The sequence below is a fragment of the Eubalaena glacialis genome, chromosome 11 (assembly GCF_028564815.1).
Source record: "Eubalaena glacialis isolate mEubGla1 chromosome 11, mEubGla1.1.hap2.+ XY, whole genome shotgun sequence".
Classification (NCBI taxonomy): Eukaryota; Metazoa; Chordata; class Mammalia; order Artiodactyla; family Balaenidae; genus Eubalaena; species Eubalaena glacialis.
The window spans coordinates 8,549,826-8,562,221 of NC_083726.1; the positions used below are offsets into that span (position 1 = coordinate 8,549,826).

The 12,396-nt window shown below is 62.4% G+C and overlaps 2 protein-coding genes across 2 annotated transcripts in view; one reads left to right on the forward strand and one right to left on the reverse strand.

Annotated features, from left to right (window-relative positions):
• Nucleotides 1–10,286, forward strand: part of MRTFA (myocardin related transcription factor A) — a 204,282-nt gene extending 193,996 nt beyond the window's left edge. The window contains exons 13-19 of the mRNA XM_061206626.1: nucleotides 1,745–1,998; nucleotides 2,202–2,373; nucleotides 3,395–4,612; nucleotides 5,057–5,152; nucleotides 5,541–5,693; nucleotides 5,987–6,047; nucleotides 8,762–10,286. Of these exons, the coding sequence (XP_061062609.1) occupies nucleotides 1,745–1,998; nucleotides 2,202–2,373; nucleotides 3,395–4,612; nucleotides 5,057–5,152; nucleotides 5,541–5,693; nucleotides 5,987–6,047; nucleotides 8,762–9,264 (2,457 nt within the window). The 3' untranslated portion in view covers nucleotides 9,265–10,286. The remainder of the gene's footprint in view (nucleotides 1–1,744; nucleotides 1,999–2,201; nucleotides 2,374–3,394; nucleotides 4,613–5,056; nucleotides 5,153–5,540; nucleotides 5,694–5,986; nucleotides 6,048–8,761) is intronic.
• A 216-nt stretch (nucleotides 10,287–10,502) lies between these two features.
• The window catches only part of SGSM3 (small G protein signaling modulator 3), a 35,132-nt gene continuing 33,238 nt past the window's right edge, over nucleotides 10,503–12,396 (reverse strand). Inside the window, 4 exon segments of the mRNA XM_061206718.1 lie at nucleotides 10,503–11,047; nucleotides 11,255–11,315; nucleotides 11,403–11,525; nucleotides 12,268–12,353. Of these exon segments, the coding sequence (XP_061062701.1) occupies nucleotides 10,967–11,047; nucleotides 11,255–11,315; nucleotides 11,403–11,525; nucleotides 12,268–12,353 (351 nt within the window). The 3' untranslated portion in view covers nucleotides 10,503–10,966.

A 12,396-nucleotide genomic window follows, 5' to 3' on the forward strand; every position in this document is an offset into this window, starting at 1 on the left:
CCTGAAGGGACAGCATTTACCGTCAACCCCACGAGATGCCCATGGGGACCTTTGTATGGGAACACGGTGCTGGACGCTGAGGTTAAGTTCAGCAGCACCAAGAGCCGGTGTCCGGTCCTCCCCGCCTGGCCAAGCTTCCTCCCTCGGCCTCTGGGACCTTGGCCCTGCCTGCCGCCCTCCAGCCTGTGCTCCACGCCTGCTGGGCAGGTGCCCTTCCTTCCCGCCCAGCTTGCTTCCCATCTTGACTGATTCTCCAGTCCTGCCACACAGGCCCTGGCCCTGGCCTGGAGCCTCTGGCCGCCCACGTTCCTCTCCTGCGGCTCACAGCCTTAGCGAAGCCTTCCTGTGCCTCCGGGCGCTCCCAGATGGTTGGCGGGGTCTCCGCCCCAGGCCTGCTCCTCCCAGTCAGTGGTGCCCTAGCGCCCTGCTGGCTCCCGGCTGCTCCCTCAGCAGCCGGCACCTCCCTTGCCTCTGCGGTCTGTTCCTGATTGGCCGCAGATGTCTGAGGTTTTCCCCCCAAATTCCTCCCTCAGACCTGCTCCTCGTCACACGACTGGTGCCTTCCTTTGCCCACTCCCCGTTTGCGAGAACAGTGATGTGTGTTTATCCAACTTCCTCTTTCCCGGTAGTGCCTCGGCCTCTGTCCCAGCTCCCCAGCCCCGCCACGAACTCTCCTCCAAGCTGAGCCCCGAGCTGCCTCAGACCTGCCTCAGGTCGCTCTCCTCTCTCTGGGGGCTTTCCCTGGGCTCTCCGTCTTCTTCCCTTTCAGTGGGGTGCTCCCGGGCTGCCCTCGGCCTCTTTCTCGCGCCCTCAGCCTTGCTGGGGCCTCTCAGTGGACCCCCCTCCCTCCTCTCGGGTGCTCTCCGGTCCCAGCAGCCCCGCGCCTTCTCCCCCGCTCTCCCTACCCTGGCCAACCGGCACCTCTTCCCGACTTCTGCGAAGGGGCCACCGTTGTCACGTGCTGTTGCCGAAGCTCAAAACCGTGACCTTGTAGCTGCTTGGCTGCCACGTGCTCTGTTGTCCCTTCTGCCGCGGGACAGTCGGTCACCTCCTTCCACATCCCCAGTGCCCACGGTGCCCTGGTCAGACCCCAGCTGAGCCCCGCATCGAGTCTCCACCCTTCCACCTGCCGTTCTCTGCTCAGGAGCCGCGAGGCCCTCCTCACTCCTTCCCCAGCGCTCAGCGCCCTGCTCGCTCTTGCCCACACCCCCTCCACCCTCCTCACCCGGGAGGCGGCCTCCCTGTGTGCCGGCCGCCCCGTCGGTGAATGAACATGAGCTTCTGGAGCCCCGGGTGCAGATCCCAGTCACTCTGCGGCCTCGAGCGCGGGGCTTTCCCGAGCCTCTTTCCTCCCTTTCGAGCAGACGGGCCGCTTCCTGGGGAGGCAGGGTTTTTGCAGGTCTGTGTGACGCGGTTTTTGTAAAGCGCCCAGTGTGGGCTGCGCGAGCTCCGTAGAACAGCTCTTTTCACCACGTCGTCCCGTTCACTCTGTGCTCAGGGTCACAGGGAGGCTGCCTGGCCTGTGCACTCGGGCTAGAAGCTGTTTTAAGAGCAGAGCCAGTCACAAGCCCCGCCCCCATCAGCCCCCGCCCCCTCCCTGGACAGTCCTGGGCACTGAGGAGGCCTCTGATTTGGGAGGGGTGCCATCCGGCAGGGAGCGTGGACAGGGCGGGGTGGGCGGCGGGGCCTTTCCAGGAGCCGCTCGGCTGCTCCTGACGGCGCTCTCTGTCGCCCGTGCCCGCAGCAAAGCCAACCCAAGTCTGCCGGTGAGAAGTCGCAGCGCAGCAAGAAGGCCAAGGAGCTGAAGCCGAAGGTGAAGAAGCTCAAGTATCACCAGTACATCCCCCCGGACCAGAAGCAGGACAAGGGGGCGCCCCCCATGGACTCCTCCTACGCCAGGATCCTGCAGCAGCAGCAGCTCTTCCTGCAGCTCCAGATCCTCAATCAGCAGCAGCAGCAGCACTACAACTACCAGACCATCCTGCCCGCCCCGCCCAAGTAGGCCCCGCCCACCCCCACCTGCCCGCAGGCACCCGGGGTGGGCAGATGCGGGCGGCCCTGACATGAAGGACCCTTTGGTCCGGGTCCTGCCGGAGTGCCTGTGGTCGGGGCCCTTGCCCCTTGCTCCTCTCCACCCGGCAACCCGGCTCGCCGAGGGCGAGACCTGGCGGGGGCTCATTCCTGTTCTTTCTTCCTCTCAGGCCAGCAGGGGAGGCTCTGGGAAGCGGTGGGGCCCCCCTGACGCGCAGCCTTTCCGCTACCAGCAGCAGCTCCGGCTCGGGCGCCCCTGGGCCCAGTGGGCTGGTACGTCAGAACAGCACCTCGTTGACTGGCAAGCCGGGGGCCCTGCCTGCCAACCTGGACGACATGAAGGTAGGCGGTCACGCCCTTCCCCCTGGAGGCCTTGTGCCGTCGCCAGCCTGGCCTCTCGTGGGGGCGGTCAGGTGCTCGGTCTCAGGCAGGGGAGGCGGCCGGCCCAGGACCACGGCTGCAGGAGGCAGAGCAGAGCTCCAGCAGAGGCACCTGGAACCTGCTCTGAGGCCCGCCTGGCCCTGGTCATCCGCGGCATTAGCCTTGTCATCGTGGTCATCGTCATTAACGACGCCAGCCAGTATCTGTCCAGGGCCATAGGGCTTACTGAGCACTTGTGCACCTCTCGTTTTCCTCAGCCTCTACAGTGCAGTGTGAGAAACGGGGAGTGTTACCCCGGCTTAAGGATGAGCAAGCAGAGGCGTCGAGGGATAGAGAGGTTTGCCTGAGGTCATGGGCCCGGCTGGCAGTAGAGCCAGGGTTCAGACTCTGGGCTCCACTACAGCACCCGCCCTTTCCATGCGGCCGGCTACTGCCCTGCTGAATCTGCTCTACAAGTGCTGCGTTGGCCTGGGAGAGAGCAGCCCACACTTGGGCCACAGGCTGCGCTGGTGCCCTGGGCTTTGGAGGGTGGGAGACGCCCCAGGCCTGGCCTGTTTTCTCTGCCCTGATCAGAAAGGGGAGTGGATCACATTCTCCCTGGAGAGTTTGTCCTCTGAACCAGTCTGCTCCCTCCCTAGCAAGATGCAGCCCTTTTGGGGGGAGCTGGACATGGGCCTCAGAGTCCTTCAGACCCGGCTCTAACTCCTAGCTCTGCCCATCACCAGCTGTGTGATCTTGAAGAAGTTATTTCACTTTCATGAGCTCAGTTTTCTCATCTGTAAAATCCAGTCAGTTCAATTAAGTATTTATTGAGCACCAGGCACCACGCCCCCGGTGTGAGGATGGGGGGGAGGAGGGGACCAGCCTGGCAGATGCACGTCTCGCCCTCCAGGGCTGTGGGAGGCTCAGGTGGTTGATGCACCCGAAGTGGCCATTGGGGTCCAGACAGACGAGGACTGCCCGGCTCTCCACCCCCTTGCAGGTGGCAGAGCTGAAGCAGGAGCTGAAGTTGCGGTCACTGCCCGTCTCGGGCACCAAGACAGACCTGATTGAGCGCCTGCGCGCCTACCAGGAGCAAGTCAGTCCCACCGCTGGAGCACCCAAGGCCCCCGCCGCTGCCTCCATCCTGCCCAAGGCCGGCGAGGTGGTGGTAGCCTTCCCCGCGGCCCGGCTAAGCACGGGGCCCACCCTGGTGGCAGCGGGCCTGGCCCCGGCTGAGGTGGTGGTGGCCACGGTGACCAGCAATGGAGTGGTGAAGTTTGGCAGCACGGGCTCCACGCCCCCTGTGTCTCCCACCCCCTCAGAGCGTTCACTGCTCAGCACAGGCGACGAGAACTCCACGCCCGGGGACACCTTTGGTGAGATGGTGACGTCGCCAGTGACCCAGCTCACCCTGCAGGCCTCGCCGCTGCAGATCCTTGTAAAGGAGGAGGGCCCCCGCGCTGGGTCCTGCTGTCTCAGCCCTGGGATGCGGGCAGAGCTGGAGGGGCGTGACAAGGACCAGATGCTGCAGGAAAAGGACAAGCAGATCGAGGAGCTGACCCGCATGCTGCGGCAGAAGCAGCAGTTGGTGGAGTGGCTCAGGCTGCAGCTGGAGCAGGAGAAGCGCGCCCAGCAGCCCACGCCGGCCCCGGCCCCGGCCCCGGCCACGCTTGGTGCCGCAGTGAAGCAGGAGAACAGCCTTGCCAGCTGCCAGCTGAGCAGGCAGCCCCCGGGCCCTGATCACCCCTTCGGCCCCAGCCTCGCGGGCCCCGCTGCCCACCATGTAGACACTTGTACCCTGGTGCCCTCGGCCGTGGTGGTGAAGCAGGAAGCCGTGCTGCCCGAGCCTGAACCAGTCCCGGCCCAGGTCACTCTTGGCCCCTCAGTGAAGCAGGAGAACAGCCTTGCCAGCTGCCAGCTGAGCAGGCAGCCCCCGGGCCCTGATCACCCCTTCGGCCCCAGCCTCGCGGGCCCCGCTGCCCACCATGACACTTGTACCCTGGTGCCCCCGGCCGTGGTGGTGAAGCAGGAAGCCGTGCTGCCCGAGCCTGAACCAGCCCTGGCCCCGCAGCTGCTTCTGGGCCCACAGGGCCCCAGCCTCATCAAGGGGGTCACACCTCCCACGCTCCTCACTGACTCCACAGGGACCCACCTTGTCCTCACTGTGACCAATAAGAATGCAGACAGCCCTGGCCTGGCCAGCGGGAGCCCCCAGCAGGTACCTGGGTGTGGGAGGGGCAGGAGCCCCAGGAGGGTGTGAAGGCACTCTTCGTGACAGCGCCCTGTGCACCAGGCTCCCCCGTGGCCGGGTGGGTTATGCTCGCTTCCTTTCATCTTCCCTTCAACTCTCCGAAACTAGGAATCGCCATCCCGGTGTCACCCAGGAAGGTGCTCAGAGTTGAAAAGGTTGAGGCACCTGTGTGAGGCCCCCAGCCTTGAGGGTGGGGCCACGAGGGCCTGCCCACTGCTCTGGCCGTTGGCCTCAGAACCTTTCTGTGCCCGGCCGAGGGCTCCTGAGCAGCCCCACCCGGGCTGGGCCACTCCTGCCCCTGCTCTGTGGGGTGGGACAGGCCCAGGGGAGGGTCGGGGAAGCCCCTCCTGGGAGAGACTGAGGGCCGCCAGGCTGGGCCTGATGCAGCTCCACTCCTCTCCTTCCCCTCAGAGAGGCCAGCTGTCCCCCACCAAGGTGACATTGGCAGCTGGCTCCCTGCTGCTGCCGCCCTCGCAGCCCAGACCCTCAACTCAGCCTGGTCCAAAGGTGAGGCTGCTTTAGGCTTTGTGTGGCCTCTCAGCCCTGCTGAGCTGGGGGTCAGGGGGGCAGTGACAGGACTCGGGTACTCAGGAAGGGACACAGGCCCCTGAGCAGCCTCAGGCAGAAACTCCAGGGAGGAGAGAGGGAATCAGCCCAGAGACCCCCCTCTGCCCCGTGTGGCTTATACCAAACCCCAGGGAGCCAGTCGCCCTCTGTAGGGTCAGAGGTCAGGGCCTCCCCCATCCCACATCCCTTCTTCCCCGGGGGCTTCCACGAAAGCTCTCCGAGAGCCAGTGCAGGTGGCAGAGCTGCCCGCCTTGCCTGCCTGGAGCGTGTGGGCCCTGGGCTGTCGCCCTCGCCCCAGCCACTGGTTCCCTCCCTTTCTCCTGTCTAGCTCTTGTCCCAGCCTGGCTCTCCAGCCCCTGGCCCCCCAGGCCAGAGGGACCTGGAGCACCCACCACAGCCCCTTTTTGGGCCCCACACTTCTCTGCCGAAGAAGGAGCCGCCTGGCTATGAGGAAGCTGTGAGCCAGCAGCCCAGACAGCAGGTAAAGAGGGTGGACCGGGGCCTGGCTGGGCTAGGCTGGGCTGGGCTCCCACAGTCCCCCGGGCCTGGCTGGAGGGTGGGGCAGGCAGGAGCCAGCCTCGCAGGTCAGAGAGGCCTTGGAGAGCAGCCGTCGGGCAGGAGTGAGTGTGGGCTCCAGGAGCCTGAGCGCAGGCCGCCGGGCTCTGTGGGCCTGGCTGCTGGCTCAGGGCCACAAGGTAGGGTCTGTGCCCTGAGCCAGGCTGGGGGGCCTCTTGTTCTAGACTTCCATCTCGTTTTCTTATTTTTGTACCACAGGAAAATGGTTCCTCAAGCCAGCAGATGGATGACCTGTTTGACATTCTGATTCAGAGTGGAGGTAAAGTCCAGACCCGCCGCTCTGCTCCCCGACCTCCTCCTTTCTTCGCAGGTTGTCTCCATTCCTAGGCTGGTTGGTTATTGGGTTTGGTTTCGTTTTTTTTTTTTTTTTTTTTTAAATGCTTTATTTTATACTTTTTTTTTTTAAATTAATTAATTTATTTATTTATGACTGTGTTGGGTCTTCGTTTCTGTGCGAGGGCTGTCTCTAGTTGCGGCAATCGGGGGCCACTCTTCATTGCGGTGTGCGGGCCTCTCACTATCGCGGCCTCTTGTTGCGGAGCACAGGCTCCAGACGCGCAGGCTCAGTAGTTGTGGCTCACGGGCCTAGTTGCTCCGCGGCATGTGGGATCTTCCCAGACCAGGGCTCAAACCTGTGTCCCCTGCATTGGCAGGCAGATTCTCAACCACTGCGCCACCAGGGAAGCCCTGGTTTCGTTCTTGAACACGATGCCCGGCAGGCCTGGTGCTTTGCATGAGGTAACATGTGAGACGCGTCCCTTCTCCAAGGCCTGGGCAGGGACTCCCTGGGGTGCCGTCCTCGACACACGTTTGCCTCACCCTGACCCACTGTGTGGCCGGCGCCGTGCCTGCGGCCCAGGGCGTAGCAGTGAGCAAGAGAGACGTTTGCCTCGGCAGGATTTATAGCCCAGCGTGGAGAGATGAACGGTGAATGAAATAAGTAAATTATCGTATGTCAGACAGGTGTTAGGAAAAGCCGGGACGGGAAGGGTCACAGGTGCGAGGGGTGTCAGGGTCAGCCTTGCCGGGCAGGTGCAGTTTAGCCGCAGGCGTCCCTGGGGAGCTCCTGAGCCTGCAGGGCTGACGGGTGCCGGGGGGCGGGGGTGGGGGGGGGCGCCAGGGGCAGATTGGGAGGCCTGGTGGGTGCCGGGCGGAGGCCCATGGGCTCTGGGTGACACTGGAAGCCGTGGCACAGCTTTGAGGGAAGGGTTGCCCCGCTGGAAGGGCAGGAGCAGGGAGGCAGGCGCGGTGGTCCAGGCGCGAGCGGGGTGTGTGGGCCGGGAGGCAGCGGCGAAGTGCGGAAGGGCTGGAATCTGGGTGTATCTTGGAGAGAGCGCCAGTATGGTTTCCTCACGGCTTAGGTGTGTGGCGAGGGGACCCCAGGGCAGCCAAGGATGAGGCCGAGGGTGTGGGGAGTTACTGGGTGCAGCAGCATGAGCGCCGGGGGCATGGGCCGGGGTGAGTGGTGGCCGCATCAGTCGCAGCCTCAGTCCCTAGACAGACGAGTGGAGGGCCACATGGCCAGCCCGGGCAAGGTCTGGGCTGAGTCAGGAGTTGGGGAGTTGTTGGCGTCCAGGGGGGCGTTGGGAGCAGCGAGGCAGGGCGAGCAGAGAGGGCGGGGTGGAGGCTGAGCAGCAGGTGGAGGGTGGGAGTGCGCCCTTGGGAGGGTGACGTCCTGAGGCCATGGGCTGCCGATGGGCGGTCAGGGAAGACGAGGACCGGGATCCAGTCCCGGGCTGTGTTGTGGTGGCAGCTGGTGACCTCAGCCAGGGTGCTGCAGGGGGGCCAGGGCCAGAGCCTGCTTGAAGCGGGTTGAAGAGGCTGGTGCTGTGGGAGACAGCTGGTCAGGCCTTTATACACTAATTCCCCATTCCTCCGTCCCCCCCGTGCCCCCGTAACCTCTCTTCTCCTTCCTGTCTCTGTGAATTGATTATTCTAGATACCTTCTCTAAGTGGAATCATACACTATTTGTCCTTTTGTTTCTGGCTGGCTTCACTTAGCATAATGTCCTCAAGGTTCTTCCGTGTTGTAGCTTGTATCAGAATTTCCTTCCTTTTTGTGGCTGAATAGTATTCCATCGTGTGTATGTACCACACTGTGTTCAGCCCTTCATCCACTGGACATTTGGGTTGCTACCTTTTGGCTATTGTGAGTAATGCTGTATGAACACTGGTATCTGAGTCTGTTTTCAGTTCTTTGGGGTACATACCCAGAAGTGGAATTGCTAGATCATATGGTCATATTCTGTATTTTAATTCTTGAGGAACCACAGAACTGTTTTCCACACAGCTGTGCTGTCTTCATTCATACCAGCAACGCACAAGGGTTCCAGTTGCTCCACATCCTCACCAACACTTATTTTCAAGAAAGTTTTTTGAAAATAGCCAGCCTAGTAGTTGTGAAGTCACATACCTCACTGTGGTTTTGACTTGCATTTCCCTAATGACTAATAACGTCGAGCATCTTTTCACGAGCTTATAGGCCACTTGAATATCTTCTGTTGGAGAAATGTCTGAGTTGTCTGTCCATTTTTCAGTTGGATTTTGTTGTTGAGTTCTAGTTCTTTATCTATTCTGGATATCATTTACCAGATACATAGTTTGCAGATATTTTCTCCCATTCCATGGGTTCTTTTCACTTGTTTTAATTTTTTTGAAGTATAGTTGCTGTGCAGTCTTTTCAGTCTCGATAGTGACCTTTGATGTGCAAAAGTTTTAAATTGTTATGTAGTCCAGTTTATTTTTTCTTCCATTGCCTGTGCCTTTGGTGTTATAACTAAGAAATCATTACTAAATCCAGTGTCATGAAGATGTTCCCTTTTCTTCTAAGAGTTTTGTAGTTTTGGCTCCTAAATTTAGATCTTTGACCCATTTTGAGTTATTTTTTTGTATGTGGTGTAAGGCGGGGTCCCAACAGCAGGTCATCGTCAGGCTGGTTTCTGACACCCATTCACTTTCTTGATTGATTGGCAGAGATCTCAGCAGATTTCAAGGAGCCAGGGAAAGAGAAGTCCCCCCTGACAGCAGCCTGCGGGTCACCCCTGGCCACACAGCCGTCACCGTCCGCCGAGCTCCCTCAGGCTGTCCCGCCTCCATCCGGCTCGCCGGCCCTCCCTGGGCGCCTGGAGGACTTCCTGGAGAGCAGCACAGGGCTGCCCCTGCTGACCGGCGGGCACGAGGGGCCAGAGCCCCTCTCCCTCATTGACGACCTCCACAGCCAGATGCTGAGCAGCTCTGCCATCCTGGACCACCCCCCCTCCCCCATGGACACTTCAGAATTGCACTTTGCGCCTGAGCCCAGTGGCGTGGGCCTGGACCTGGCCGATGGCCACCTGGACGGCATGGACTGGCTGGAGCTGTCGTCGGGTGGGCCGGTGCTCAGCCTGGCCCCGCTCAGCACCACGGCCCCCAGCCTCTTCTCCACAGACTTCCTCGACGGCCACGACTTGCAGCTACACTGGGATTCCTGCTTGTAGCTCTGGGGGCTGCAGAGCCGGGGGCTGGGAGGGCTGGCAAGTCGGAGACCTCGGGAACTCCAGGGAGCTCAGCGCTCTCCTGCCTGATGCAGCCCCTCCACGTGGTCGTGAGTCCTGACAATCACAGGCCCTGCTTTCCCCTCCGTGGGAGGCCGGAGGAGGGTGTCCCCACACCTGGCTCTGGCTCACCAAGGAGAAGAGCTTCCAAGCAGCAGCTCTGGGTCACACCCTGGGGTTTCAAGAGGCCTGGATGGGCCAGGGGCTTCTATTTGACCTCCTTTTGTGAGGTCGGGGTGCACTTGCCTGCTGCAGTTTGCTCAGGAGGCGAGGCTGAGGCAGGGCAAGGGGTGCATGTCCTTCCTTCTCTTCCCCCTTCCCTGCAAGGGAAGGAACTGGCTGGGCCTCTACCTCACCACCCTCGTGATGCCAACACCACTGACCCAGGCTTCCCGGGAGGGGGGGGCTCCCTGCCATTTTAGTGTCTTGGTGTAGTGTAACCATTTAGTGGTTGGTGGCAAATATTTTCTGTACAGGTGTATATACCTCTATATTATATATCGCCATACATATATACACATATATCTTGGGGGGGGTGGGAGGTGAATGCAGCCCCCCGCCCCCGTTCTGCTCTGTGCACACGGAAGGGCCTGAAGCCACCGCTCCCGGGGCTGAACACAGCTTACCCTGGCCCCACCCATCACTTGTATTTGACATGTAGACGCCTCATCACAGCCTGTGCCGCACCTGTCCTGCTTCCTGCTCCTTATCAGTGCCACGAGGGCAGAGGTGCTTCCTGGCCACCTGCCCACATTCCGTCCCACTGCCTCACTGCAGCCACCACGGCCCTGGGACAGCAGTGGAGTCAGAGGTGGCCCTCAAGCTATGGCCTCCTCCGGCCTTGGGGCCTGGCCTCCCTTCTGGCCTGTCATTGTCATTCATAGGGGATCAGGGATGGAGTCACCAAAACCAGTGCTGGGACAGAGGTGGGAAAGCTGTGTGAACTTTTTAAAATAAAAACAAAAACCCCACTTGTTAGTCCATCTCATTCAATCCATGGAAGGGAAGAGGTGGGTGGTGTGGCTGTGTCCTAGGTGTCCTAGCATCTGGGTGCCACGCTGTGACCCTGACTGCACCTCCCCGTGAGGCCACCTCCCATCCCTGGCTGTGCATTCTGGACCACTCCTCCGGGAAGAGCAGAACCTTGGACGCGCAGCTGGCTAGACAGAAGGTGGGAGAGGTGCTTCTCAAAGACAGTTTATTTATAAATCAAAGAGGCCGGGGAGCCTTCAGCCACCCCCACCCTCCTCCTGAGCAAAACCTGACAGAACAGAGGTGGCATGCCACCTCACAAGGTTTTTGTTCAGCACAGTGAACCTGGGGCCCGGGGCCTCTGGTAAAGACCCTGGCAGGGCAGAGCCCTCCCCCGGGCGCTGAGAGTAACAGGCTGAGCCGGGCCCCCACCTTCTGCTCCTGCCACCTGCTGCCCTCCACCAGCACTCTGACACCCAGGGCGGTGTCCCCGGACTCCCTACCACGGTGCCCAGCCAGAGCTCCCGAGTGTGTCCTCCCCTCGACCTTGCAGCTTGGGGTGGGCCCCGGGGCTGGCCAGCGCCGGGCTGTTCTCTTCTTGCTTGAGGAAGGGGCCTGGTAGCCAAGGGGTCTGGGGAGGCCTGGGTGTGACGGGGTCCCTGGAGGAAGAGCATCACCCGTCTATGTCCCAGCTGAAAAGGTGGTGCTTCACCAGCATGTCCTGGACGCCCTCCTTCAGGGGCTGCTTCTCCTCCTGCACAGGAACAGCCCTCCTGTCACGGCCGCAGGGCACACCACAGGGCCCAAGGGGCCAGAGTGGTTCTCACAGGCGACACCAGCACTCAGGGCCCCCAGGAGGCCTGCCTCAGCACCCACGCGTCTGGGGGAGACCCGCCAGCACAAACACCCACGCTGCCCCAGCCGCCATCCCTCCCGGGGAAGGCAGGACCCGACCACCCACCTCTCTCTTTGCAGGAAGTTCCCAGTCTTGGGAGAGGCTAAAGGCGAAGCAGCAGAGAACCCTGGAGGCGGAGGGAGAGGGAGGCTGTCAGCAGCCGCAGGGGGCTCGGCCCGCCCCTCGGCCCACCCCCGGGGCCGGGCCTCCTCACCGCAGCTCGCACTTGATCTGGACCCAGCCGGGGCTGCGCAGGAAGGACCAGGGCTGGTACCACTTCTCCACGGTCTGCAGGCTGGAGCAGAGCACCTCCAGCCACAGGTGCAGGACCTGCTCACTGGCCACAGGCAGGGCGGGGTCGGGGGCGGCTCCAGGCAGAGGGTCCTGAGGACCGTAGGCGGGGCTCTGCCCTCCCGCACCGCACCGCGCTGGGCCACCCCTGCTCCAGGGCCCCTCCATCCGCACCCCCAACCTCCCTCCGCTTGATGGCCTATGCAGGTGACCCCGCCTCCTTCCCTCTCAGCCACTCTGGCTCCTCCACGTGGGGAGACGTGCCCAGGGGCCCAAGGTCCCTGTGGCCCCCACTCCCCTCGGTCCCATGTCTGAGACTCGGCCACCACCACCCCGGGCCCCGGGGCCTCAGTCCCGCCGGTCAGTCAGGGAGCGACACGCCCGCTCTCTGGCCGGTAGGCCCACGGCGTGTTCCAAGCAGGTCTCGGGGACCCCTGCCCCGCCTCTCCAGGTCAGGGCAGCCTGGAGGCCACCCCTCTGCTGCATGGCAAGTGCAGAAACACCGCACTCAGCCTGGCCAAGGTCCGAGCCTCGCACAAGCCTGCAGCCCCTCCGGCAGGCGCCCCTCCCTAGTTTGCAGCCGCATCCCTGGTGAGCCTTCACTGCTCACCTTGCTGAAATCTGTGCTCCCCAAAACCCGAGCGCCAGCCCCACGCCCCAAGCAGTGGCTGGTCTCACGCTGGAGGAAGGGCTTCGGGAGCCACCCTGGCCGTCTTCCACCTCCGTCTGCCCAGCTCAGGCCCCCCCCCCCGCCGCGGCCCCCACTCAGCAGCGGCGCAGACACTCACTTGAGCCCCACGCAGATGAGGGAGCGGAGCTTGACGTCCATTTGTGCGTGTGCAGCGTCATGGGTCATGTTAACGGACTGCACAGCCTGGAGGGCACAGCTGTCACTCAGGTGTCCCCAGCTGCCAACC